This window comes from Girardinichthys multiradiatus, chromosome 15, assembly GCF_021462225.1.
Source record: "Girardinichthys multiradiatus isolate DD_20200921_A chromosome 15, DD_fGirMul_XY1, whole genome shotgun sequence".
NCBI lineage: Eukaryota > Metazoa > Chordata > Actinopteri > Cyprinodontiformes > Goodeidae > Girardinichthys > Girardinichthys multiradiatus.
In genome coordinates this window covers 30891110-30919073 of record NC_061808.1, presented here as the reverse complement: position 1 = coordinate 30919073, position 27964 = coordinate 30891110, and the positions used below count along the sequence as shown (strand labels likewise).

Here is a 27964-nt window from a genome sequence, read left to right as displayed (position 1 = left end):
GAGGGGGTCGGTGATGTCTTTTAGGTGTGAGAGCACAAGGCGCTCAAAGGACTTTATCACCACAGAGGTCAGGGCGACGGGTCTGAAGTCATTAAGCCCTGTGGTCCTTGGCTTCTTGGGAACAGGGACGATGGTGGAGGACTTGAAGCAGGCTGGCACATGACATGTCTCCAGTGAGGTGTTAAAAATGTCTGTGAAGACTGGAGACAGCTGATCAGCGCAGTGCTTCAGGCTGGCTGGTGAGACAGAATCCGGTCCAGCAGCTTTCCGGGGGTTCTGTCTCCTGAAGAGTTTGTTGACGTCCCTCTCCTGGATGGAAAGAGCCGTCCTCGGCGTGGGTAGGGGGCTGGTGGGGGGGAACTTCAGGGTGGGGGTTGGAGGTGCCAAGGCCCCTCTTGAGGTTGGAGAGATGGGGGTGGTGGATTGTGGCTGCAACTGTTGGGGGGCGTCGTGGGAGATGGTTGCAGGACTGTCCCTTTGTCTTTCAAAGTGGCAGTAGAACTCGTTCAGGTCGTTGGCGAGGCGTCGGACGTTGATGGAGTGGGGGGCTTTCGGCTTGTAGTTGGTGATTTGCTTGAGCCCTTTCCAGACAGATGCAGAGTCGTTGGCTGAGAACTGGTTTTGGAGCTTCTCAGAGTACAGTCGTTTGGCCTCTTTCACTGCCTTGCCAAACTTGTACTTCACCTCTCTGTATATGTCTTTGTCCCCACTCCTGAAGGCCTCTTCCTTATCCAGTCTTAACCTTCTGAGTTTAGCTGTGAACCAGGGTTTGTCGTTGTTGTAACTCACCCTGGTGCATGATGGTACACAGCTGTCCTCACAGAAGCTGATGTAGGAAGTCACGGCCTCTGTGTACTCGTCCAGACTGTTGGTAGTAGTCCTGAACACATCCCAGTTTGTACAGCCTAAACACGCCTGGAGATTCTCCACAGCCTCACTGCTCCACTTCCTTGTCGTCCTCACAACAGGTTTGCAGAGTTTTAGTTTCTGCCTGTATGCAGGAATCAGGTGGACCATGATGTGGTCGGATTGGCCCAGTGCAGCACGTGGGACGGCGTGATAAGCGTCTCTGATGGTGGTGTAACAGTGATCCAGAATGTTGTCCTCTCTGGTCGGACATTTTATAAACTGTCTATATTTGGGGAGTTCGAGGGTCAGATTACCTTTGTTAAAGTCACCAGCTACGATTACTAAGGAGTCCGGGTTGGTCCGCTCCACACTCAGTATCTGGTCGGCGAGCATGCGCTGTGCGACCTGCACGTTAGCTTGCGGCGGGATGTAAACACCGACCAGGATGAACGAAGCGAACTCACGGGGGGAATAGAAAGGCTTACAGTTTATGATGAAGGCTTCCAGGTCTGGAGAACAGTGCTGCTGAATCACTGTCACGTCGTTGCACCAACCACTGTTGAGGTAAAAACAGATTCCTCCACCTTTCACTTTGCCGGAGAGTTCCGTGTCTCTGTCCGCTCTGTAGAGCTGGAATCCTGCCAGCTGCAGCGCAGAGTCCGGTATTAATCCACACAGCCACGTCTCCGTGAAGCACGGATTCCCTGATCTTCGCCCTCCTTCAGTTGCTCCACATATTTCCTGTCACCAGCTGCTTCAGCCTCCTGATTAGTTCCCTTGGTTCATTGGTCCATTCTCCTCCCTACCCTAGTATTAATACTCTCTGGTCTCATTGTTCTCCACCAGTTTCTCCTGTACTTCATGCCTGTATACCTTCCTGTGTCCCATGTTCTGCTCTTTTGTACGTTTTTCAGTTCATTATCATTTTTAAAGAAGCTCTACTACTCATCATGCGGCTCCTGCCCTCCGATCTGCACTTTGGTCCTACCAAACTCCAGCTAGGTTTCAGCCTGCAACTGTTGTTCACACAATGTATTTTTTAATTTCCTAACATGTAGCTCAAATACGTTCTGCAGTAGCAAACAATATCATGGGAGGAGAAATAAATAATAAAATTATTTTTATTATCCATGTGGAATTTGTCAGTGCATATGTGTGTCCCTGCCCCCTGTTACTAAAACTACAACATTACTGTAATTAATACAAACAGATGAAATACCAGGAAGTAGGATGGGGTATGTTCCAATTAGAGAAAAAAAATGGAACATGAACTTTTCACAATACTGCCTAGAGATATTAATATTTATAAGGAATTATCTGTTTTAAAGGTATAAAAAGAAAGTGAACCCTAATGATAATCATACCACCCAGCCTGGGATGGCATGTCCAGCACTGAAAAAGTCTTTGTGACCCAAAATAAAAATAAAAATGATTTCTCCCAGCATTCACCGACACCACCCTATCTTCAGTCTATGTGTTTTGTGTCGTTAAAAACAATAAATTCTAGTCAAAATATAAAACCTGAACGTATTGACAAACTGTGTAGGCTCATTTCTTTTTATAGTTGTTTATCGAAGTGTAAAAAGTAAAAAAAAAAAAACACGTGTCCCACTTTTGAGGTACAGTACAGTGAACGCAGCGAGATTTGAAGTTCAACTTTGGATATAAAGAGGCTAGACATACTGTTTCACTACAAATTTAAACTATTTAACAAACGAGTGAGTTTCAAGCCTTCGGTGGCCTAAAGCGAGAATGGCTTTGTTTTTTTTTTGTGAATGTTTGATTTGTTAATTATGGCGTATTAGGGCCAGGCTAAGAGATTTATTTTTGGAAATTACGAGAATAAGGTCATAACATTACGAGAAAAAGTAATGACAGCTTCTCTTCCACAAAACAAGCAATTGCTTCCAGGTCCTTATGTTCATTCTTTGAAACAGACACAGTCGTTCACACAATCCTTTCAAAGTCCTGATACTGGTAATAATTTGATGCTGATGTGCTAAAAGATTAAGAATATCCTTCTTTGTGAAACCGACACTAAAGTATAACTTCACAAGATGCTCAACATTCCTAACTTTATCGCATGGAAGACTGCTTTTTTGTTAAGATTTCTTATGAAAATTATGACTTGATTCTTATAATTTTCCAACTTCATTCTCGTAACTTAAAAAAAAAAAATGTTTTAGCCTGAGGCTAATACTCCGCCGTAGTTAGTGACGTCGGATGCCAAATTAATATTTTATTGAGCCCAGGAAGGACGAAATAAACTTTAAATGTCCCCTTAAAGCAAACTAGATTAAGATTATCATCTTTTACCATGCTGGCAAAGGAACTGATGTAGTACAGCTCCTTTAAAAAGTATTCATGCCCCTTGATTACAACCACAAACGTTGATGTGTTTTATTTGGATTTGAGACCGGCACAAAGCACTGCATTGTTTTAAAGTAGAAGGAAAATAGTACATGGTTTACAAAAAACAAGGAAAATGTGAAAATGCATGGCGTGTATTTGTATCCAGGCCCTTTCCAGGTTTTTCCATTTTCATCTTAACTCTGACCAGCTTCCATATCCCTAACAAAGAAATGGACCCCACAGTATGATGTTGCCACCACCATGTTTAAGGGTGGGAGTAGTGTTTATGGTGTGACCTTTTCGCCACACATTTGCATGTCAACCAAAACGTTACATTCAGTCGACGCACTTTCTTCCACATGTTTACTTTGTCATCAACACTTCTTGTTGCAAAGTGTAAACAGGAGCTCTATCGGCTTATTTCTGCCATTCTTTTACACAGGTCACGTTTGTGGAGTGGACGACTAACAGCAATGATGTCGACAGATTCTCCCACCTGAGCTGTGGACCTCTGTAGCTCCTCCAGAGCTGCATATTATAGTTTATGGCTTTGAACTGAATAAACGTGTGACTAACAAGTTGCATACAGCCTATAAGATGCATGGAAACCAGTAAGTAGTTGTAATACACATTAAACCTAGCTAGCTTTAAACAATGTTTCTACAGTGTGGATTATCACAGTCTTTTATACAGTATAAGAAAGCAGAAGAAACCGAGCAATTTGAGAAATTTAGATCTGTATCTTTTAAAAAATAGAAGAGAGAATTATTTCTGGAGACAAAAATGTTTGACTATACTGTATTTTCTTTTCGAGGAGATGGTAAAAATAACCGAACACACAAAGAACCTCCTCCCCCTAATGAAAACCAGCTGAATACACCCCCACATAACAGGAACATGTACCTAGAGCAGAGCATACATTAAACATGCCTGCATTAAAGGAAACGTTGCCTTAATAACGCGATCTCACGAAGGTGTAAAACACGTAAACAAATACTGTATAAACATTACAACAATGCTTGAAATGGTTACATGTTACATATAAATAAATAAATAAATAGAACATGCATTGGATTTTATCAAGCAAATGTGGACTGTAAACAGCTATCAGCATTTACTGACAGAGTGACTTCAAGTAGCACCAACCAGAACCAACAAGAAAACGGGTTAATGAACCAGAGGCAACAACATCTCACCAGTTGAACAGTACAACCAGAAAAACCCTGAGAACATCATTCACACCAACACATCCTCCTGGTCTCCGTGTCTCCATATTCATTTGTATGGATGTAAGTGATGGAGCTGTTTGGTCTTGGCTCTTTTTGAAAGTCCAACCCTGATTGGTCGAGTGCATGTTTTCAAAGGCTCGAGCCTCCTGGGTAGCTCTGGTGGTCCTGCACACAAAGGGAGTGCACACATTTAACACTGTGGACAACAGTCCTGCTGCATTTTAGAGCAACCAGGCTGTATGTTCTTTTAAAGACAGCGCGTCCCTTTTAACGTTTTACATACTGTGTGAAAAACTGCATTCTGTTGAGCTGAGTTTGTCTCCCACACTGACGTAATAAAAGCTTTACAGACAAAACTTTCAAATGGGAAGATTTTAAATACTTAAAATCTTTTACCAGATGCCGTCAGATTAAGAGAGAGAAAGAAGACCAGTAGAGGAAGAGGAGAGAAAAGGGGAGATTAGAAAAGGTAGAAGAACAGGTGTTTTAATTTTTTTATGTTACAATCACAAACTTTAGAGGCATTAGGGAAATTTTCCCCAATTTAGCTCAACCTCAGACATAACAGACGGAGAGCATCTGTAAACAGCAATTTTTAGGTCTTGCCACAGATTCTCAATTGGATTTAGATCTGGACTTTGACTGGGCCATTCTAACACATGAGTATGCTTTAATCTAAACCATCCCACTGTAGCGCTGACTGCTGTTATCCTACTGGAACATGAAAGTCTGCTGCTGGCTCTATCTGGCTTGCTACTAAGAATGTCCTGTATTTAGATGCATCCATTCCCATCAACTCACACCAGCTTCCATGTTCCTGTTGAAAAAACACATTCCCACAGTATGATGCTGCCACTATCTTGTTTCATAATGTTGTGTTAAGGGCAACATCCAGTTATTTTTCTGCTGCCTATTGCGTTTAGCATGCTGGGCAAAATGTCCAACACTAGTGCCACCACAAAGGTTTAGTCCACATGTTTTCTTGGTTTCTTACATCTTTTGTGGGGATCTGTAAACTGGTCTACTTAAGGCTTTCTTTCAACTTCTTCAATAAAGACTGAATTTATGGAGATCATGACAAATAGGCATTTACAGATTCTCACACCAGAGCTGTGGATCTCTGCCCTTCCTCCAGATTTACCACTCGCCTCCTGGTTGCTTGTCTGAGTTGATTTAGGTGGACGCCCATGTCTTGGTAGGTTTGCAGTTTTGCCATCATGGATTGATCAGAGCTCCTTGAGATGTTTAAACCTTGGGATATTGTTCAATAACCCAACCCTGCTTAAAACATCTCCACAACCTTCTCCCAGAGCCATCTGCTGTGAAACTCACTGTGGCTCAAAGGTTCCAAGTGAGGCAGACACATGAAGGATGGAGACCAAATTTCAACTTTCTGCTCCGCCTCCTGGGACTCTGAAAACAACACAACCACAGTCAGGACTGGTTACATTCCAGCACATCTTTGGTTTCAAAATGGTTCTCTATGGAACAATGGGAGGTATTTCTACAGCTGATGATGGATGGATGGATGGATGGATGGAAGGATGGATGGATGGATGATGGATGAAAGGATGGATGGATGGATGATGGATGGATGGATGGATGAAAGGATGGATGGATGGATGGAAGGATGGATGATGGATGGATGAAAGGATGGATGGATGGATGATGGATGGATGAAAGGATGGATGGATTGTCGGACAGATGATGGATGGATGGATATGGATGGATGGAAGGATGGATGGATGGATGGACGATGGATGGATGGATATGAATGGATGGATGGATATGGATGGATGGAAGGATGGATGGATGGATGGACGGACGATGGATGGATGGATATGAATGGATGGATGGATGATGGATGGATGGATGGATGGATTGTCGGACGGATGATGGATGGATGGATGGATGGAAGGATGGATGGATGGATGGGTGGACGATGGACGGATGGATGGTTGGATGGATGGATGGATGATGGATGGATGGATGGATGGGCGGACGATGGACGGATGGATGGATGGATGGATGATGGATGGACGGATGGATGGATGATGGATGGATGGATTGTCGGACGGATGATGGATGGATGATAGGCGGACGATGGATGGATGGATGGATGAAAGGATGGATGGATGGATGGAAAGATGGATGGATGAAAGGATGGATGGATGGATGGATGGATGGATGATGGATGGATGATGGATGGATTGTCGGACAGATGATGGATGGATGGATATGGATGGATGGAAGGATGGATGGATGGATGGATGGACGATGGATGGATGGATATGAATGGATGGATGGACATGGATGGATGGAAGGATGGATGGATGGATGGACGGACGATGGATGGATGGATATGAATGGATGGATGGATGATGGATGGATGGATGGATGGATTGTCGGACGGATGATGGATGGATGGAAGGATGGATGGATGGATGGGTGGACGATGGACGGATGGATGGTTGGATGGATGATGGATGGATGGATATGGATGGATGGATGGATGGATGGGCGGATGATGGATGGATGGATATGGATGGATGGATATGGATGGATGGATGGATGGGCGGACGATGGATGGATGGATATGGATGGATGGATATGGATGGATGGATATGGATGGATGGATGGATGGGCGGACGATGGATGGATGGATGGAAGGATGGATGATGGATGGATGGACGGATGATGGATGGATGGATGGGCGGATGATGGATGGATGGATATGGATGGATGGATATGGATGGATGGAGATGGATGGATGGGCGGACGATGGATGGATGGATGGAAGGATGGATGATGGATGGATGGACGGATGATGGATGGATGGATGGGCGGATGATGGATGGATGGATATGGATGGATGGATGGAAGGATGCATGGATGGATGGATGGATGGACGGATGGATGGATGGATGGACAGATGGAGGGAGGAACAGATGGGTGGATGATAGACTCACAAATGGAGAAAAGAACAGATAGATGATGGATGGATAAAAACAGATGGATGAGATGATGGATAAGCAGATAGATGGATTAATGGACAATAATGTACAAATGGATGGAAAAACAATTGCTGGACAGACGGATGAAAACACCTTCCTGTAAATGGGACAGGAAACAGTCTGGAATTTTTCCATCCCGTTTTCTTTTTCCAAGCGTATCCAGACTTGGGAAACACTATGAGTATTAAACTCAACACATCTCCATACTATGTAGGAACCCTGGCATTCATCAGGAAGTTGTGCTGCAGCTTCTTAAAGCCAAAGAAAAGAATATTTGAACGTGTGAGAGAAAATGCTCCGTCTGTTTGAAGGTGTGAGCACCTTCTAAGTCCACTTGCAGATTTATTAAAACATGGTAGATCATGTGACACTAAAAACGATTTTAAACACAGGGAGTCTCTGCTGACAATATTCTCTGTTTAAAAAAAAAAATGAATTTAGTACATTTCAGTCAGAAACTCGTGTACATGTTTAAATACATTTTTATTAGCCAATAATATCTAGGTTTCGATCTCATCCCTGTTTGGCCATGCTGTTCAACGTGTCATGGAGTGCATCTCTCTCCCCCTGAACGCATCTTTGATATGTCAGGAAGAGAGGAGGGGTCTTAAATGGACCGCCCAGATCATCGGGGTATGCTTGATACATTCTGCAGTGTGAGAAGGATCACGTGAGAAGCAGCAGCAGCACACCTCGAGTTGTTTTTTTCACAAAAATGGCCAAATTAGAAAGTTAAGTAGGAACCTCTGTTTTTCTCTTCAGTGTCCATCGATGGTTCCTGGCCCAGGTTTCCATTAAGGGGCACCTCCTGCTCGCCATCACCCCTGATAACAGGACAGGAACCCACTGGATCAACTCCACACATCACCAGACTGTGGTCTTCAACAGCTTTCTCTAAAAATGGATATGAAACAACTGATCTTTATGTCACAGTAAACATGAAAAATCACCATATGGTTCATATTATTACTAACACAGAATGTTATCTAAATACAGATTTTTAAACCTCACACTAAGTCCAAACCTCTATATAGCAGCTACACATTGTTCCAAGTTGAACTTAGATGATTTGGATTTTAAAGATGGCTTCTCCAGAAAATAAATGCTATGGTCTCATGTTTTAATGAGTGCATTTTAAAATCTGTTAGAACTACCACAGTTTCCCCATTAATTACCTTCCTCACAGTGTTTATTCACTTTATCCAGATCCATCACACACTCCTTTCTCTGCTGTTTCTGCTCTATGATATATTAGACACAAGCCGTTGGTTTGTCTTACCTCTAAGACTAAAAGCAACTGATCTTTTCTCTTTGTACCTGAAAATAGGAGTGACCTGCTAGTGAAGTATTAGCCCGTTATATCTGGTCCTCTGGGGGAACCAATTATAGATTCATCGGCCTTCACAGGATGTTTAAACGTTAACCATCTGCAGTGCCTTGCAAAAGTATTCACACGCCACTGAATCTTTTCACCTTTGTCATGTTATAACCACACATTAAATATTTTATTGGGATTTTATGTGATGGAGAAATCCAAATGGGTTTATAACTGTAAGGTGGAAGGGAAAAATTATTTCGAAAATATTTTCCAAACAGAAATCAGGCAAGTGTCCATTTGTATTCAGACCTCTGTGTCAATACTTTGTAGAACCACCTTTGTAGCGAAGTGTTCTGAAGTGTGTCTCTACCAGCTTAGCGCACCTCGAGACCGAGAGATTTTTCTTTAGCTCAAGCTCAGAACAGGCTTTGATCTATGTGTTGTATTCTGGCTGTATGTTTGTCCTGCTGGAAAATGAACCTCCACTCCAGCCTCAAGTCTGAAACAGTTTTTATTCCAGGATTGTCCTACATTTAGCTCAATCCCTCTTCCCATTATCTATGACCAGCTTCTCTGTCCCTGCTGCTGCAGGAAAAAAAGCATCCCCACAGAATGATGCTGCCACCACCATGTTTCATCATGGGGATGGTGTTAGTTTTCCACCACACAAAGCTTTTGCATGCAGTTCCCCTACATGGGGAAACGTCTTGTGTCTTTTATTCAACACTCCTCCACAATGGCCACATTTGTGGTGTGCACAACTGAAAATCATCTGGACCAGAGATCCTCCCGCTTGAGCTGCAGCTCCTCCAGAGTTACCACAGGCCTCTTGGGTGCTTATCTGATTAATGCTTCAGTAATGGTCGGTGTAGGTGGACAGCCGGGTCTTGAGATGTTGGGGTGTGTTTTATAACCTAACGATGCGTTAAAGATCTCCCCAACTTTCTCCCCGACCTACCTGCCGTGTTCCTTACTCTTCATGATGCAGTTAATTACCCACAGGTGGACTCTGTTAGCTAATTATGTGACTTTAAAAGACAATTGTTGCACTGGATTTTATTTAGAGGCATCCAAATTAAAAGGACTGAATACAAATGCACGCCACGCTTTCCAGATTTCTATTTGTAAAAAAAAGATAAACTATGAGTGTATTGCCTGTGTTGGTCTACTGCATAAACTCCTAATAAGACATCCTGATGTTTGTCCTTGTAACATGACAAAAGTGTGAGAAGGTCCAAGGAGTGGTATAATGTACAAAGATATAGAATAAAATCATTACTAATCACTGCAAAAACATGGTTTTTGTCACTTCAAACGATGGTGGGGTTATTAGAAGATGTCACGTCACTCCTGTCTTACAGCAAGCTACCTGTTGATGTATAAGCGTAGTGCCCCGGTGCTGGGATGCCGAGATGCTCCATAGGTTTAGAGGTATTGTCCTCCGTGGACTCGGGTAGATCGTTGCACGGCTTAGGTGAGGATCGCCCGCAGTCACTCAATTCGTTTCTACTGACATCAAAGAACAAGTTGAGCTCCTGTAGGACCCTGCTGAACTGTTCCTTCATTTCAAAGTCAAAGCTATGGTTGAGGTCAGGAGAGGGTCTGCGGGACTCAGCGAGAACAGCAGAGGACTGTGGGTTTAATTGATTATGCGAGCACTGAGAGGAATCCCAGGCTGATCCACAGCTAGGCTCTTTCTCCGGCTGTGCGGGCGTGGAGACGTCTGCTGCTGAGATCAAATTTGGGACTTCATTACAATTGGAATCACTGGAGACAAATCCGTTCTCCATGTTGTCAGGGTGACACCCAGACCGTTCCTTCTCCTTCTCATCCCCCTCTACATGTGTCTTCTCATTAATCTCCCTGTCTGCCACTTGCACATGGTGTTCTCGTTGCTCCTGTGGTGTGTTCAGCAGCTGTCTGGATAAGCTGATGAGGACAGGCATGGAGCTCAGGCCTGCAGCATCATCACTGTCACCATCATCATCATCAGGTGAGAGTTTGATCTTTTCAAACGTGTCAAACTCCCTGAGCACACTGTTGCAGGGAGTGGAGCAGCTAAGCTTCAGCGATATGGAGCGCTGGTGAGCATTTTGAGACCGGCATGGAACAACAGCATCAGTGGTAGGAGGAACAGTGCAGAGCGTGGAAATATCTGGTGTGTGTTGATCATGAGGGAAACAACCAAGCCTTTGTTCTGGATCTTCTCCATTAAACAAAGTCAATCTGTTCTCCACCCATTCACCAACATCTTGGCTAGAAGACTCCTCGCTTATGTCCTCTATGAGCTCGCTCTGTTTCTGCTCATGTTCTTCAGATTCTCCCTGTTTCTCTGAAGTTTCCCACTCACCAGAGTTGATTACTCCTCCAAAATCTACCTCTTGGGTTTGTTCCTCTCCTTCAGCCGTCACATCCATCACACAGATATCAGCCCTAACTGACTTCGTTGTTTCTAAATTCCTCAGCTTATCACTTTCTGTTTCTTCTGGAAGATGCTGCTGTTTTATCCCAGCAGCCTCGTCCACTCTGTCAATGTCTAGCTCCTGTGTCTCCATGTGGTTAAGGCTGGCAGCCAGGAAACTGGACAGACTCTGCTCCTTCAGCTGAGGTCCTGCTGTATCACAGATTTCTTCTGATCCATCATCTCCAGCAGGAGGGGCCTTTGCAGGACTGGATTTCCATTGAGGGTTGCCCTCATTGTCGGTCTGGTCTTGCGTTTCGTTGTTTGTTGCAGAACAAGCCTGTGGTTCGACCTTATTTTCATCCCCACACTGCGGTGTTCTCCTCTGGTCCTGAAGCTGCTTGGTCTGGTCTGAAGATGAATCCTGTGATGTTCTGACTTCAGAACAAGGCGGAGGAGTTTTTCCCACCATGCAGACTTCAACTAATGGAGATAATCCTCCACCTGCAGTGCTGTCTGAGTTACAGAGCAGCCGTTCAACCTCCTTGTCAATTTCATTCCAGATTACAGGGTCAATTACACTGAAAGCGTCAGCCTCATTATCTCCTTCAGCAGGCTCTGGACTGATTCCCGCAGCTGCTGGAATCTTTGCTGAATGATCAGCTCCAATGTAACCCTGGTCTTCAAAACTCACATTTTCAGTAGAGATATTTCTGCGTGACACTATCTCATAACAAGGAATTGATCTCTTGGAGAATTCGATGAAAGTCATGCCGGTCTCGTTGACCTGACCTTTTGTTTCTATATTGTCACAAATTTGAACATCTGATTTCTGACCCCCTTCAACATTTGAGCAGAGTAGAAAAGCATGGGAGGATTTGGGGCTCCCTCCTTCTGCTTTCCTCAGAGGTCCAATCTCGCTGAAATGAGCCTCCTTTCTCTTCAGATTACTCTCCACAACATCAGCTGGATGAAAAGTATGATCTGTGTCAGCCCCCTGATCTGAACTGAATGTAAATGCCTGGATGAGGCTGGGATGGGTTTGAGCCTGAGTCCCATGATTCTCATCATCTGGAAGACAGACACCAGAGCTTCCAGGAGTTTCATCCTCAGGCGACTTCTCCAGCTGCTTAAATTTAGGAAAACTGGGCGTGTTGTTGCCGGCAGCCCTTGGCTCGTCTGTTTCTGCAACAACAGACATTACATCTCTCTCAGGACTCACTTCATATGATTCTGAATGTGCGCCGTTCATGTGAACAGAAGTCACATGAGAAGCGGGAGCAAGGCCCCAGGGTTTCTCATCGTGATACTGCTCACATTCTGCAGTACTCAGGCAGTCAGTCTTCTGCAGGTTATTTGACGACAGGCTGCCGATTATATCCTGAGATCTCCAAAGCCGTGTAGAGTCGAAAATGCAGTTCCCGTTGGGGTCTTCTGTCGCAGCACAATCTGTCCTTGCTCGTTTTGGGAAGAGCGGTAAAGTGAGGTCTGGTTGTGGACTGATTTCTACTTGGGTGATGTTTTCCATTTTCTTCCTCTAACAACACCTACACACAAACAGATTGACAGTATTAACAATGCATTTGAGAGTGACAACACTCAGTAATTTTATGTTGATCAAACTACAAGAAAACCTCTCTTTATTAGAAAAAAGAGTTTTTCAAACTTAAATGCCATTTATTATGTGCCAATAATTCTTTATATGCTTTCCAAAACCAGACCATGAGCTCTCAGATGCCGAAGTTTTTTTTCCCAGGCGCTTTCTCAACATGCATGGCCTATGATTTACTATTATGATAAGGAAATCAGAAAGAAGGTGCTATCTGCCCCGCTGTGTAGCCTTAAAATTGAAGTAATGGAGTTGAACAGAATTAAGTAAACTTGACCTTTGTCATCTGCTTTCAAAACTCATCTTTATCATGAAAATATGTTTTATCTATCTGTGCTCACATAGTATGCAGTCATGATAAAAAACTAAGAAAGAAAACAAATCCTTCTTAAATTCTAACATATCAAGAGGATTTGAAGTTAACTTAAAGTTTACAAAGACTATTCAATTTTGACATCTTGTTTGATAGATAAATATATTGGTACACTCAGGGTTCGAATTAAATCTTTGTAGAACCTGGTACAGACCAGATCATTTCATGCTAAAACCCTACAACTGACAGCATGGGTACTGTTTTATTTTACTGTGATGGTCAGGAGGCTTCTTTTTGTTGCTTTATGTTTTGCGGTGACTAAGACTCAGGGGGACAAGTCGTACTATAATTGGAAAGTTGCTGGTTTGATTCCAGCTTCCTTCTGTATCATATGTTGATGTGCCCCTGGGCGAGGCCTTTAATCCAAGGTTTTCCTACTGGCTTATAATGCTATTTTTTCAATTTAATTTAATTTTAAATTATGTTTTAGGACAGTCACAGTCTGCTCCTTGCTCCAAGGCGAAACAGTAAGTAGCGCAACAAAAAGTTTGCATACTTTATTTGGTTTACAGTCAAGTGTTGTTTACCATTACTGCTTTGCCTTAATTATATTTAATGGTGCAGTTTTATTTCTGCCAAAGCAACTCAAATGCACTTTTTTCTCTTCTATTTGTTTTATTTTGCTATCTTAAAATGCTTTTAATGTACACAACACTTGTAGTAAAGAACTAGATGGGTATTTGATATTTATGTTTTGTACTTAAATTTTATGGAAAATATATACATATAGAACATTGCATGAACATATTGTGGTTTTATGTATATATATATATATATATATATATATATAGGGTTAAATTATGTGGGGTCAAAGTAACAAAAATTAACTTGAAATGAATTGAAGGTGTGAAATACTGAACATGATAAATTGAGTGCCTTAAAAACCAGCATGTGATTAATTTTGCCCCTGTGAAAATTATAATCCGTGAATTTGGAAGTCATTAAAAGTTAACGTTACCGGTTTTCATTCACTGCCTGGATTTTAGCGCCTCCGTTTTTACCACTTCAGTTTTATCATTCATTGTGTTCACAGTGTAATTGTTGTTATTTCCGTTAGATCGGAATACGACAGCAGCCCCGGCGCGACAGCGGAGTACTTGTTGTCCATAACTATTCACATGTATTTTCAATCGTACAGCAGTGATATCTTTGTACACGGGGTGGAGCTGCAGGGAGTCACAAGCGAAGAGCGCCCAGGTCCACCTCAGTCTCTCTTTACGCGATGAGTCGAGAATCAGGCGCCTTGTCCGGAAGAGGGTGGGAACACTGCTCGGTCGGCTGACAGGTGCCGAAACGAGCTGGCGCTGAGAAATGCCGAACCTCTTTATTTTAAATTAAGTGGAATCTTAATTAACCCGAGTAGATATTTGAGTAAAAAAAAAAACACATTCTCGCTTAAAAAACATCCTAAAACTTTATTTGGGGGTCACAGAAATCGTATACACATATATGTATATACACGCGTATATACATTTTTATTCACAATTTTTGCCACCATCGTCCGCCATTGCTGCCCGAGCTCGACCAATCTAAATCGACCCGCGGTAAATCTTGGGAAATTGTGGGTCACGGACTACAAACTCCGCTGTCGCACCAGGGCTGCTGCCGTATTCCGATCTACCGGAAGTAACAAAAATTACACTGTGCACGCAATGAATGATAAAACTTAAGTGGTAAAAATGGAGGGTCTAAAATCCAGGCAGTGAATGAAAACAGGCAACGTTAAATTTGATAACGTTTTCGTTTTAATGACCTCCGAATTCATGAATTCTAATTTTCATCGGGGTTGAAATTAATTATATGTGGGACTCAATTTTACCATGTTCAGTATTTCACACCTTCAATTAATTTCAAGTTAATTTTTATTACTTTGACCCCTCATGTAAACTCATATAAAATAGCTTGTTCTTTGAAATATACACATTTTCAAAAATGGATGATTTCAATGGCGCTTAGAAGTGAACAGATCCTGAAGATGTGGTTCCCTTTAAAGAACCATAAGTCCCATCACTAGGAAATATATTTTAAAGTAACGCTGCTCCTGAGTAAGATTTCTGACTTTCTGTGCCCACCTCCTAATGTCACTCAATAGAGAACAAGCATTATTTTAACCCAAAATTGCACCAGATGATGACACAGACCTACACATTTTATGTTAAAGTGCAACTTACTGATGTCCACAAGCTTCATTGTTCTGTGGGGTTTTTTTGTGGCTAAAAGCAAAAGAGGATATTTTCAGAAGCAGCTATCATAGCAAGCTTTGTTTTAGCTGTGAAAAATAGAAAGAAACTCTTGGTTCATGCTAGCTTAAATGTTTTTCGTAATAACCGACTGTGATAATAGTTTGTATTTAAAGTTAGTAATGATTTTATCCTCTTTATTCAGCAGTTATGCAGCTTTACTTTGATATAACTTACCCACTAAACGCGCAGTTTTATCTTGTTGCTAACCCGCAGTTAGGTTTCCTGGCTAACGTTCATTTTCCCTGCATTGATGTCAGTGGCGGGAAACTGTTGCGGCTGCTAAAGAAACAACTATATAAAAATAATCATAATCGGTCCAATAAGGCGCTTCTCGTCCGCCATTACTTTTATCCCGTTTCTAGTACAAGCAACGCATGAAGGTTAAGGAAATATATTTATATGGAGTAAAGGAAGGGCGAGTTTGCTGTTAGTTCTTGTATAGTGTTGTTGACAGCCTGTTCTCGCTGTGCGGAGCCTCTCAGGCTGTTAACACACACACCAAACACACACACACCAAACACGCACACACACACACACACACACACACACACACCAAACACACACAAGCTCAGCGTCTGTCTCCTCCTATCTGTGCAGCAGCAGCAGCACTTCGTGTTCAGCAGCATCTTTCTGCGGATCTGCACCCATTACTTTCTGACTCTCTTCCAAACAATACAATAAAGAGCAACATTAGAAAACAAGAAAAAGAGATCAAAGCTACAAGCTTCTTGTTTCGCGGACAGAGCATTTCATACGACTGAGGTGCTTGTTTTGTTTCTTTTTTTCTGTCCTCGGAGGGTTTTTGAGACCACTCCAGACGTCAGACCACCGGACTTCTCTTGTTGACTTCTTCACACCCTTTTAAGGTAAGGACACGATCGCTTCGTGTATGTATGCAGATTTCATGTTGTTTCTCCTCACATTATTCTCTGAGTGCTGCATGTGTGCTCGCATGATGCAACGCGATGCGTCATCCTTTTCAATTTCCTGAGTGATTCACTGATTTATTGAGCACATATTAACGAAACGCAAATTGCAAATAACGACGCATCCACGTTCATCAATGAAACCGCCATATTTTACCTGTGGGATTAAATCCCGATGATATTTTTCATACACACATCAGACAAGCAAGACCTGTCCTATTTGCTTTGCTCTTGCTGCCCACGCACACAGCAGGGCTTTTGAATCATCATCCAAAGGGAACAGGTAATAAGCATAGAGGTGCCTGCTGCTTTATACAGCCTCCCTGATAGCTATAAATGTGTGGATTCTCTCGGTTATAATTGTCACTTGCGTGGGGTGGCTTGACGTGACATGGCAATGAATGGGGTGTGATATATGGTTGTGGAGCTGGCTTGTCAGTGATGTTGCAATAGTGTGTGTGGGAGTGTGTGGGTGTGTGTTAGAGGGAAAGAGGGGCATAGGATATGGGTTGTCTCCTTAACCCATCTTCAGTGGAGAGCTAAATTTCCAGACAAGGCCTGCAGGATTTTACACAAACCTATGAAATTTGTCTGAACTTAAATCTTAGACTGCTGCATTAACATCTGATGTTGCCTCTCTCTTCACCAACACTCCTCTCCCTCCTCTCAAGGTCAGCCCCTGTTGGCAAATGATGGAAAAAGGGGTGGTGTTATGTAATGGCCCACTGCCCGGCTGCTCTGTTGGCTGTAAAATCCCCTCTTTACGCTGCATATATGTCGGTGTCAGTCTTGCACCTGTCGCCTGATGCGTCCCATCTGTTTTCCCTCCAACCAGGTCTCAAAAGAACCAAAAGACCTAAATCACCAATGACTCAGGTTTAGAGTCAGTGTGGTGTGATGGGATTGGCAACTGCAAGGCTCTGCAAAGTGACCCAGTGCTTCTTGTCCAAGCCTGGCCCAATACCGGCGTCTCGTCCTAAAGCAAGCCCACTGGCATTTGCCAATGGTGCACCAGCTGTCTCTGTGTTATTTTTTTGTTTCCTTCGTCTCTTCTGTGGCACTTGTGAGTAAGTGGCGCAGAACATCTCAACGCATGGATTGAGAAAACAAGCACCCAGGCCAGGGTGTGTTCTCTGTTATTCAACAGGAGCGTCATGCCTCTGCATTTGTCTCAGATCACATCCCCACCCCCTCCCCCCGATTACTTTAGCATCACTCTTTATTCCGCTGCGCACACCCATAGTGAGAATGCATCAGAGAGCGCTGGGGAATGTGAAAGGAATTTACTCATCATCACATTTGCATGCAGAGCCCAGAAAGTTCAGTCATATAACATTTACAGGCCATTTTCATCCCAGTGCTGGTTGATTGCATCACAAGGGTGGTGGTGGGCGGCAACAAGGCAGATGGGCAAGTGACAGGGGTCGTAGGAAGCTTGGAAGAATATAAGTGACCTGAGGTACCAAGTGGGAATGACAAGCAGCCCTGTGGAAGATGAATATCATCAGTGTGAAGGATGCTTCAGTTAGCTTTATGAGTAAAAAAAGTGGATGTAGGTGATGTTTTAAAGTTTCCTTTGTTGTGCTGATTAAAATGTTTCCGTGTTTTCCAAAAGTATTCGTATCCTTTGAACTTAATGCAACAGACCATCACAAAGTAGCATATAATTGTCACCACAGGTTCTCATTTGGATTTGAGTCTGGACTTTGACTGAGCCATTCTAACATGTGATCCAAACCATTCCATCCCTTGCTTTAGGTCATTTTCCTGCTGGATGGACTGCCCTAGTTGCATATGTTTTTGTAGCCTGTAACAGGTTTTGTTCCAGGATGGCCTGTATTTAGCCCCATCCATCTTTCATTCAACTCTGCCCCGCTTCTTTGGCCTTGCAGAAGCAAAACATCCCTGATCAGAGCACTTCTGCATGGCTTGTGGCAGACTGCAAACAACAACTTTCTTCTTGCCACTCTTCGATAAAAGCCACAATTGTCAAGCGGACAGCTAATAGTAAACAGATTCTCTCACCAGAGCTGTAGATCTCTGCAGCTCCTCACGAGTTATCATATGCTAATTCCTGTGTTTCATTGTAATGGTATGAATACTTTATCACAGAACTTTTTCACTGAAAAAAGGTTAAAAAAAAATACTGTATGTAAGGCTAATTTAAGTCAAACTTCCCAAGATGAAGTTTTCTTCAAGGAGTGAAACTAATTGCTTGTAGCACCTCGGCAGCATGGAATATGGTATGCTGGGTCCTTTGCACGCTGATGCAGCACAGATGTGAAATCGTCTCTGCTGCTTGTTTGTTGAGTGAGTGACAAGAAACAGCGTGTTGAGTATCACTCGCATTACGATGCAGCGTGAGCTCTTCAGAGGACATTGTGAACGTGATGCCACATGGCACCACATCAGAAGTCTAAATCTCCAACTAAAAATGCCGTAGTTCTGCTAGAGGTTCGCCATATCTGATCGCTGTGCTTGCAAAGCCTTAAAAGAAGATGCAAATGTTTCTACTGGCAGTTGGTTTAGGGAAGAGCCTTTATGCACAGGTGTAGAAACAAATGCACAGAGTCATAACGGCAAGGCTGAACTACGTCATTCCTTTGCATCTCTCTCAGGACACATGCACACATCCCGCAGCAGCTGCTTTTTCATCCCGGGCCCATCTTGTAACACAGTAGGGTTTTGCACCTTCCTGTCAGAGAGCATTGAGTCGTCACATTCCCTACAGGACTGACGTTTGCTTAGGACCAGCAAATAAAGACCAAGGCCAGTTTTTCAGTTTCCACTCAATGTGGTTTAGCTCTGATAATCTACACTGACATTAGTGCAGTTCAAATGGTTAGGAGATACGGATGTGGACAAATCTGTTGGCACCACTTGTAAAGGTGTGTAAATTTCCTTAACCTCCCCTACTCCAGTATATCCATCCATCCATTCATCATCCATCCATCCATCCATCCATCCATTTTCTTCTGCTTATCCGAGTTTGGATCGTGGAGGTAACAGGTCCAAGAGGGAACCCCAGACATCCCTCTCCCTGACAGCACATTCTAGCTCATTCTGGGGGATCCCACGGTGTTCCCTTATATGGTCCCTCTGGTGGGTCTTCTCCAAGTGGCTCATGCCCGGAGAACCTCCAAAGAGGCTGAATCCACATTTCAGCCACTTGTATCTGGGATCAATTTATTTTAGTCATGATCCATATCTGATGAACATTGGTGAGGGTCAGAACATAGACCCACAATTGTTACTAATAGTTTCTGCAACCCCCTCCTGCCAACAGCAGCATCCTCTATGCAGAATCTCTCTAGATCAGTGATTACTAAAGTTGTGGTTGGGCCCTCACTACGGTAGGTGTGATATCTTAAGATTCATAATAAAATGATAATAGTAAAGAATGTTTATGTTAGAAATGTGGAAACATTATTTATGCTGTTTTGCATTATTCCCATGTTTAACTGATATACCAATAATCAGCCAGTAGTTGTGGTCATCTTCCACTGGTACTCTATTGGTCAGAAGCTTCTCCTTCTTCCTTTGTCCTATTTTATGCCTCCCTTTTTTCCGCTCACCCCACAGGTCCTTTAAAGAATTTAGGTTTTGCAACTGAGAAACTGGTAAAATCCACTAGATTTTTATTTGAAATGTTCTTGTATTTAAAGAATCGCACGGTGCCATGCATTCTGCACAAGGTATTGATGTACGCATCTGACAGTGATCAGGTTCTGGTCTTAATATAATCAATAAAGGGCTTCCAAACCTGGTTAAACAGATCTTCCTGATTTTTTAGAGAGAACCTTATCTTTTTCACTTCTAAATGTTTTAAAATTTCATGGTTAAGTTGTGAGTGTGATGGAGGCATTTTTTTCCAGTTTAGCAGAATGAACCTTCGAGCAACAAAGCAAACAAAATAAATCACACATTGCTCTGTTCTGCACGGTATTTTACTTGCTTGAATAATTCCTAGTACAGACAATAATGGGTCTAACTGGACTGGTCTGCCCAATACCCCGGTCAAAGTATGGTATTTCAATAATTGGTCAGCCTAGAACAGGTCCAGAACATATGCCCTAAAGATGCTGATGACCAGCCCACAGCGGTCACATGAAGGGTCTATTAAGGAATATACCCTGTGAAGTTTTTGTTTGGACCAATGGAGTCCATGTAAATTTTTAAATTGTATAAGGCTTTGCACAAACTGAGATTTAATGAGTGTTCTAAGGCTGAAAAGTTATGGTTTCTAATTACATATTAAAAGACATGGGGCAGTGAGTGGAGTAGAGGTAGAGGCTATTGGTCCATCCCGGATCAGTTGCTGACCTTAGGACATTGCTGCGTGTCTTTTCCCATGTCCTCAATGATTATAATTTCCTAACATGTTTTTTACCCCACTGAGGGAATGTATTTAAATTAATGTTTGAATTTTTCAATGATGTTCAGGCATCTATTTTTTTTAACCTGGGGAAACAACAAGACATGTGTCCATGTCTGTAAACTGGTTTGCCTTTTATGCCTTCATGCGGACATTTAAGAATCGACCAAAATAATTTGCCATCAAAATAAAAATAGGTCACTAAATGAATGAATTTGTTGCTTACACAGCCCCCAAGCTCCAGTTTAGGTGATTTTCACACAGGAACCACAGCTAATGGATCGCAAGGTCAGGTATTAATGAGAAAGTCGAACCACTTCCTCTGCCTTTTTATTACCAACTGAATGCACTTAAGATGCTCAGGGGTTAAAAAACAAACACAAAACTTCTTTCGCACCACTAAAAAGCTTTCTTTTTAGAGGTGCGTTTTTTTTTTTTCTCCTCTTTGAATCTGGGCACTTTTGTGTGTTTTTCTTGCGTAACCCGTGCTTTAACTGCCAGACAGAGTATTGCATTCCCACGTAAAGGTCTTCTTCAAAAAGGTCAAGTCTTGCCGAAGGAAATACCAGCATACACAGACTGAGATACCTCCATATGCACCAGATGACCCGCAGTGGAAAAAGTGGCTTATGTAAAGTGAACTGGATTTGATAAATGCCAGTTTGGAATTCCAAAAAAAGGATATTTGTAGTTCTGTTTAAAAGAAAATCAAATTAAATTTAAGTTGGTTTCACTGTAAATGTAACAGATTCAGAATCATATTTACTCCCAATAAACTAGATTTGCAGGAGTGACATTTTTCACTAAACATCAGCTGCACCTATTTTGTGCTTTTTATGCTTTCACTTCCGACCCAATCCTCTCACCCCCTTAGAGGTATGTTTTTCTCATTATAAAATCTCAGGTCGTCTGACTGGTGAAATTTAATTAAATGTTTTCCATTTTCTAAATAACAATTCTATTTCATATTGTACGTCCAGCAAATTAATTTGTAATATGTAAATTTATCTTCAGCATTGCACATTTATACTGCAGGCAACAAAGGATGGATGTACAAATGCATGGGTAGATGGATGGGGCTTGATAAATTATTTCTCAACTTGATACATAATTATTCTTAAGTCTCTCTGTGAACGTGGGTCACTTTCAACTCAACTGAAGTACTTTGAAGTTGGATTTCTATCCATCCATCTGTGCATTATCCATCCATCCATCCATCCATTACAGCCTAATTCTAACCCTAAAACAATAATTTACTCACAAATGTTGATTTAATTCCTTTTGGGACATCAGTGTGGACTACATGTTACTTAAAAATGTCTTATCAGTTGGTTAGTTTCTAGATCTCTAACAGAATATATAGACAAAGGCTAAATATTTCCTTCTAAGTTCTTACTGAGATATATGATAGCTGTGACATTAGTTATAGCTCTAAACATGTTACCCACCTGGTACTATCGTCTATAAAATGAGTGGATTGGTCTTTCTGAAAGCCCCTGATTCATATGAATTTTATGAGGCTTCTGAGATATATTGTCCCCGAAAAGCTGCCGACTTTATTTCTTGACCAGAGTTATATTTCATGCCTCCATTTACCGTACCTGTGAAAGGGGTGGGGTGTGCGGCGTTTGGATTAGCACTTGGACGTTGTCAGCCATGTGTATGACAAATTGACAAGCAGGATGTAAAAGTCAGCCGGAAAGCATTTCCAAGTGATGTAGGAGAAGCAGAGTCAGCTTGTGATCAATAAGAGATCCTGGATACCTTGAAAGTGGCGGAGTGAAATGATTAATATCTCACAGTAACAGGTTTGCTGTTTGGCAGCCAACTTCTGAGTGAGCTGTTGTAGCATCTCTAAAGGGGCTGCAGGTATAGTTTATTTAAAAAAAAGTCATTGTTCACATTGATTGAAACAATTTGTTATTTTGTATAAGTCACAATAAACCATAAAATAATGCCTCTATTTATTCATTGTCTTACTCTGATGTGAGGATGTAATAAGTGTTTAATACATCCCTTACTTAAGTAACATTCTCTGTTCTGGGAGATCCAGAGCTATTCAGAGGACAGAGGAGATGTATATTATCTCAAGTGAGCTTTCGGCCTTCCCACATTCTCCTTCCATCGGGATATACCTAGAAAACCTCTAACAGCAGCTATCCAGGAAACAGCCTGCCCAGATGCCAGAACTGCCTCAACTGAATTCTTACAGCAAGGAGAAACATGCGTTTTATTTCAAGCTCCCCCTGTATCATGGAGCTTCTGAAATTATCATGTAGGGAGAGTCCAGCCATAATATGGAGGAAGTTAGGCTTTTATCTGGGATCTCTTTCTTAGCGCATGATCCATACCTTATAATCAAAGGTCAGTGTTGCAACGTAGAAAGCCTGCACATCTCCAGTAAGGGGTCCTAATCAGGCAACCTAACTTCCTCAACTGACTTCTTTCGCTAAAGCCCGGTCCTCTACAGATTAAAACTCCAGCCTTAGTATACAAAATCTTGGTCTTTTTGTCATTATCCAAATTTTATCACCAAAAGTGATCCAAGGATAAACAGGTAAAGCAAATGCATGGATGGGATGGATGCCTTTTTTTATACAAGTATTAATACTGGTGAAGCCCCAACCCTTCTATCTATGTCATGCTCCATCCTGCCGTCACTCATGGAAAAAAGACCAACAACCTTGAACTCTAGCTCTTGAGACAAAGACTCTCTCTCACAGAGAGGGAGCATTCCACCTTTTTCCAGCCTGGGCACACCTGGAATTTAGCACATAATCAGGTAGTATGTTGATTTTTTCTTGAATATGCACATCAGAGGAAAGGTGAAAGGTAATAAGGGAGGAAATAAGGTGAAACCTTTTGGCCCCAATGCTTGATGAGTGCACCTGTTTATCAGTATGCATACTGAAAGCAACTGGCACCACACATTTAATGTTGGTCTTTTCACGCTGAAGAGGTCTAAAGGAGCATCTCAGCTGAGAGTTAGAGCAGGGATGTTCCAAAACTCTAACCTCATTTTGCAAATTTATGATAATCAGGGGTTGGTTAATGAACTAATGAAGGTCAAAAAGTGGCAGCATGAGCACTAGGCATATTGGGACAGAGGCAGCTGCGTGCAATCGAGCAGCGGAAGAGGGAATTAAAGGAATATAAACCGAAAAATACTTGAGGTTTTGTACAACTTCACAGTGGGCACACTACTTCAAAAGGTTGTTATTACTCCCTTTGAATGGGTCCTATTCACACAGGAAAATTTGTGCTGTAACTTGCCTAAGGCAAAACTGAGAAATTAAAACTAGTCATGTCATGGTTTATAAAAGTATTTTGTACATTACTTGTCGCTTTGCTACCAAACACTTAATATATTTATTGGAATTTAATGTGATGGGCCAACATAAAGTAGTGCATAATTGGTAAGTCATTCAACCTTTTTTACATATAGAAATCTGAAACGTGTCACGTGCATTTGTATTTAGCCCCCTTTACAATGATCCCCCTAAAAAATATCCTGTGCAACCAATTAAAAGTCACATAATTAGGAACGGTAGCCCACCTGTGTGTAGTTTAATCTCTTTATAAATGCCCCTGTTCTGTGAAGGCCTCAGAGGTTTGTTAGAGAACATTAGAGAACAAACAGCAGACCAAGAAACACATCTGACAGATCAAGGAGAAAGTTGTGGAGAAGATTAGAGCAGGGTTTGATTGTAAACCAAACTCCAGAAGTTTGAACATCTCACAGATTTGATTAATCCATCATCTGAATGTGGAGTATGAGACCTACCAAAACATGGCATTCCACCTAAGCTGACAGACTAGGCAAGAAGACAATGGATCAGAGAAGCAGCCAAAAGGCCAATGGAGGAGTGTGCACGATCAATGCAATTACTAATAGCCATGCACGCCACAAACTTACCCTAATGGAGGAGTAACATAAAATAAATAAATTGTTTAATGAAAGCCATAAGAATCCCTTTTGCTGTTTAACTGACACCGTGTAAGGGACACAGTATACATCTGGAAGAAGGTGCTCTGGTGTGATGAGACCGAAATTTAACTTTATGGCCTACACCTAAAGAAAACCTACCACTGCACATCACCCTGAACACACCATCTCCATAGTGATACATAATAGTGGCAGTGTCATGCTGTGGGGATGCTTTTTTTCAGCAGTGACTCAGAAGCTGATTGGAGTTGATGGGAAGAAGGATGGAGCTAAATACAAAGAAATCATAGAAGAAAACCTCACAGTAAACATACAGCTAGAGCTACAATGGAATGGTCTAGATCAAAGCACATTCATGTTTTAGAATGGCCCAGTCAAAGTCGGGACCAAAATCTACTTGAGAATCTGTTGCAAGAGTTAAACATTTCTGTTTACAGACTCTTTCTGTACAATCTAACTGACCTTGTAACGAGGAATGGGCAGAAGTATCCATCTCCAGATGTGTGAAGCTGTTAAAAGACATAATATGTTAAATATGTTCAATTCAATTCAGTTTATTTATATAGCGCCAATTCACAACACATGTCGTCTCAAGGCACTTCACAAAAGTCAGGTACATATGTTAAAGACACCAAATGACTTGCAGCTGTAATTGCAGCTAAATGTGCTTCTCCAAAGTAAAAAGGCCAATAAATACGCAAGAACAGAGAAATGAGTTCTTGCTTCCACAGCTGCGGGAACAAGATGACGTCATTTTATTCTCGCAGCTGGCCTTCGGGAGTTCTTGCTGCTTGTTCTTGACACATCATCTGGGCTGGTGTCCGACAACTGTTGTGTGATTGATCAAGATGGATGGGTGTGGTTAAATTGGAAATGTGGAAATGTCATTCCCCTTTTTTTTGGGAGCGGAAATCCGTACAGTTAAACAAAATAACTTTACCGTAATGGATAGCTATCAGGATCGGATTGCCGAGGCAGTGAGAAAATATTTAAATTTGTACCATGCATCTTCTAAGACATATAAAGACACACAAATTGCAAATAATTCATGGAAAGAGGTAGCACAAGTGTTGGGTACAGAGGAGACGGTCTGTCAGAAAAGATGGAGATACCGTCATGATAAATTTTAAAAGCCCAAGACGTCGGTTGAACATGAAGAAGAGTGGCGACCCTGGCAGAGAGAAATCAGTCCCCGCAATCTACGCCTTCCTGCAGTGGCTTGATGATCACACCAACATGTCTGTTTGACAAAATGAAACAAAAAGTTAAGGTACACGAACTAATCCATCAGAGAGTGAATGATGGAGAGCAGTAAAAACGTTTTTAAAACATTTCAATTCATTAAGCATTGCTTGATAACCTAAAAAGATCCATTTAAATGAATGTAATGCTAGACCCACCTCAGGTGTATTTCAAAGGCCTCCAGGCATTTAGTAGAATGGTAATATAAAAAGTATCTGCAACACTGCAGTTGGTATTTATTCATTTATGTAATTTCAAAGTACTTGCCACTAGAAAGGCTGGATCACTGAGCCTGATGTGGTCTACAAGATGTTATTTATTATCAGTTGAAGCACACTGAGAATCTATGGTTTTTATATGTTCAAATTAGTTTTGTTTGGGTTTTGGATTATATTATTTTTACATAATTTTACTTTTGAGGAAATTGATTGAGACCCTTAGGAAGGACTTCCACCTGCCCCTGTGACCCAGACTGCATCCCATGCAAGCGTCAGTTCCCAGTGCCACACCATCAGCATGGCAGACCTTGGGAGCTAAGTACTTGAGTCTTAGTCAGATGTTGCAAAGCTAACCACACCTACACTACAACCACAAACACCTCTAGCGTCAGACCTACTTTCCACCAAAACGTTAAGCATTTCTCCATCTCCAACTTCTAATGCTGGTCCAGCTGCAAGGTCCAAGAAGAGAAAGTGCAGCAGCTCAATTTAATGCGGAAACTGACACCAAAATTGCTGTCTGATTTTAAATGGGAGCTAAAAAACTTGATGCATGAGACAGAGCAGAAAGCTGCCCCGTTGGCCATCAGCAATGTAGAAATATAGATGAATTATCTTCTACTACGGTGAAATGTTAATAAGTTTAACATTCTTTCTTATTATTTATTAATTGTTGGATAGCAAAACAAGCTCATCAGGAGAATTTTTACAGAATATGACCCAGGTGAAGGTAGAACATCTGGATGGAGCATATTTACAGACAAAGGTTTTTCATCTTAAAATAAATGTATATATTTATATATTGGACAGTTTTGGCTTGTTTACTGTTCTGCACTGTTCTTTCAGCAAAATGGTAAGTTTTACAGTCCATATACTCCAGTAAACAATTATTCCATTACTAAATTACTGGCTACTTACTGAGCAACAGACTAAATATGAAAAGGTGAATAATGAAAATAGCAGATCTAAAAGCCCACACATGCTGTGATGGGTTTATGAGTTTATAAATCATGAATTTAGTCCATCAATGCAACTATAGAAAATAAAATTTGGGCAAAAATATAACATTAGACTAGTCCATGGTTGTCGAAATAAATGTAAAATTTGTTTATAGCCAAAAATACTGTTTTGAATCATTACTGCTTTATGCTGCTATGTATACCTGTCACAGGTCAGACTTTAGAGGAGTCTATTTTGAAGTATACATGGCAGCATAAAGCAGTATTTTTTCAAAGCAGCATTTTTGGCAGTGAATTAATTTTACATTAGCATAAACTATTATTTATGGATTACAGAAAATTTGAAATAAATGTAAATAATTTTTCTCTGTACATTGTTACATTTCATTATTGGCAAAATACCTAAACAGGGCTGTCAGGTTGGCATGCAGCGGAAATGCAGCATCTCCAACAAAGACGTGCAGGGTCCTAATAGTTGTACCAAGGAGATGTTGGTGGTGGCAAAGGAAGTTTCCCACTCTTGAGCGCAGACCCAAAGGAGCTCTGCTAAAACACTCCAGCATCGCTCTCTTTCACATAGGGTCCAACGTCAACCATCGTGAACCTATATTATGCATCACACACAGCCATCAATACAATAGTGTGCTGACCTTTGTAATTAAAATAGTAACTTCCTGCTCTTGGTGGAGCTTAGATTTTGACGTGTTTTCTATCAAGAGCCCCAACACAATTCGGAAAGTTCCACAATCTCCAAAAGTCCCGGGCAATGTCAACCATTTGGTCTGGTGATGGGTAATCCACAAAGTCATCCTTCAAGGCCAGCCAGATCGCCTTGGTCACTCTGTAAACATCTGAACACACAGTTGTTATTCCCATTTTGTAGCTAGAGGGTCCCAATGCCAAAATTCAA

General features: G+C 41.8%; 2 protein-coding genes across 3 annotated transcripts in view; one reads left to right on the top strand and one right to left on the bottom strand.

The window, feature by feature from the left end:
• Positions 1-3235: 3235 nt before the first annotated feature.
• LOC124881894 lies at positions 3236-15854 on the bottom strand. 2 transcript variants are annotated; one of them, XM_047387796.1, is made up of 5 exons: positions 15563-15854; positions 10132-12710; positions 8189-8338; positions 5763-5843; positions 3236-4595 (listed from the first exon to the last, which is right to left on the bottom strand). In XM_047387796.1, the coding sequence occupies exons 2-5, from the start codon at positions 12689-12691 to the stop codon at positions 4477-4479; spliced, it is 2910 nt and encodes a 969-aa protein (XP_047243752.1). In that variant the 5' UTR covers positions 12692-12710; positions 15563-15854; the 3' UTR covers positions 3236-4476. The 2 variants fall into 2 exon arrangements, with proteins under 2 accessions (XP_047243752.1, XP_047243754.1); XM_047387798.1 differs by lacking the exons at positions 3236-4595; positions 5763-5843 and adding an exon at positions 7898-8093.
• A 167-nt stretch (positions 15855-16021) lies between these two features.
• Positions 16022-27964, top strand: part of vsnl1a (visinin-like 1a) — a 52609-nt gene continuing 40666 nt past the window's right edge. The window contains exon 1 of the mRNA XM_047387799.1: positions 16022-16254. The gene's annotated coding sequence lies outside the window, so the exon portion shown is untranslated. The remainder of the gene's footprint in view (positions 16255-27964) is intronic.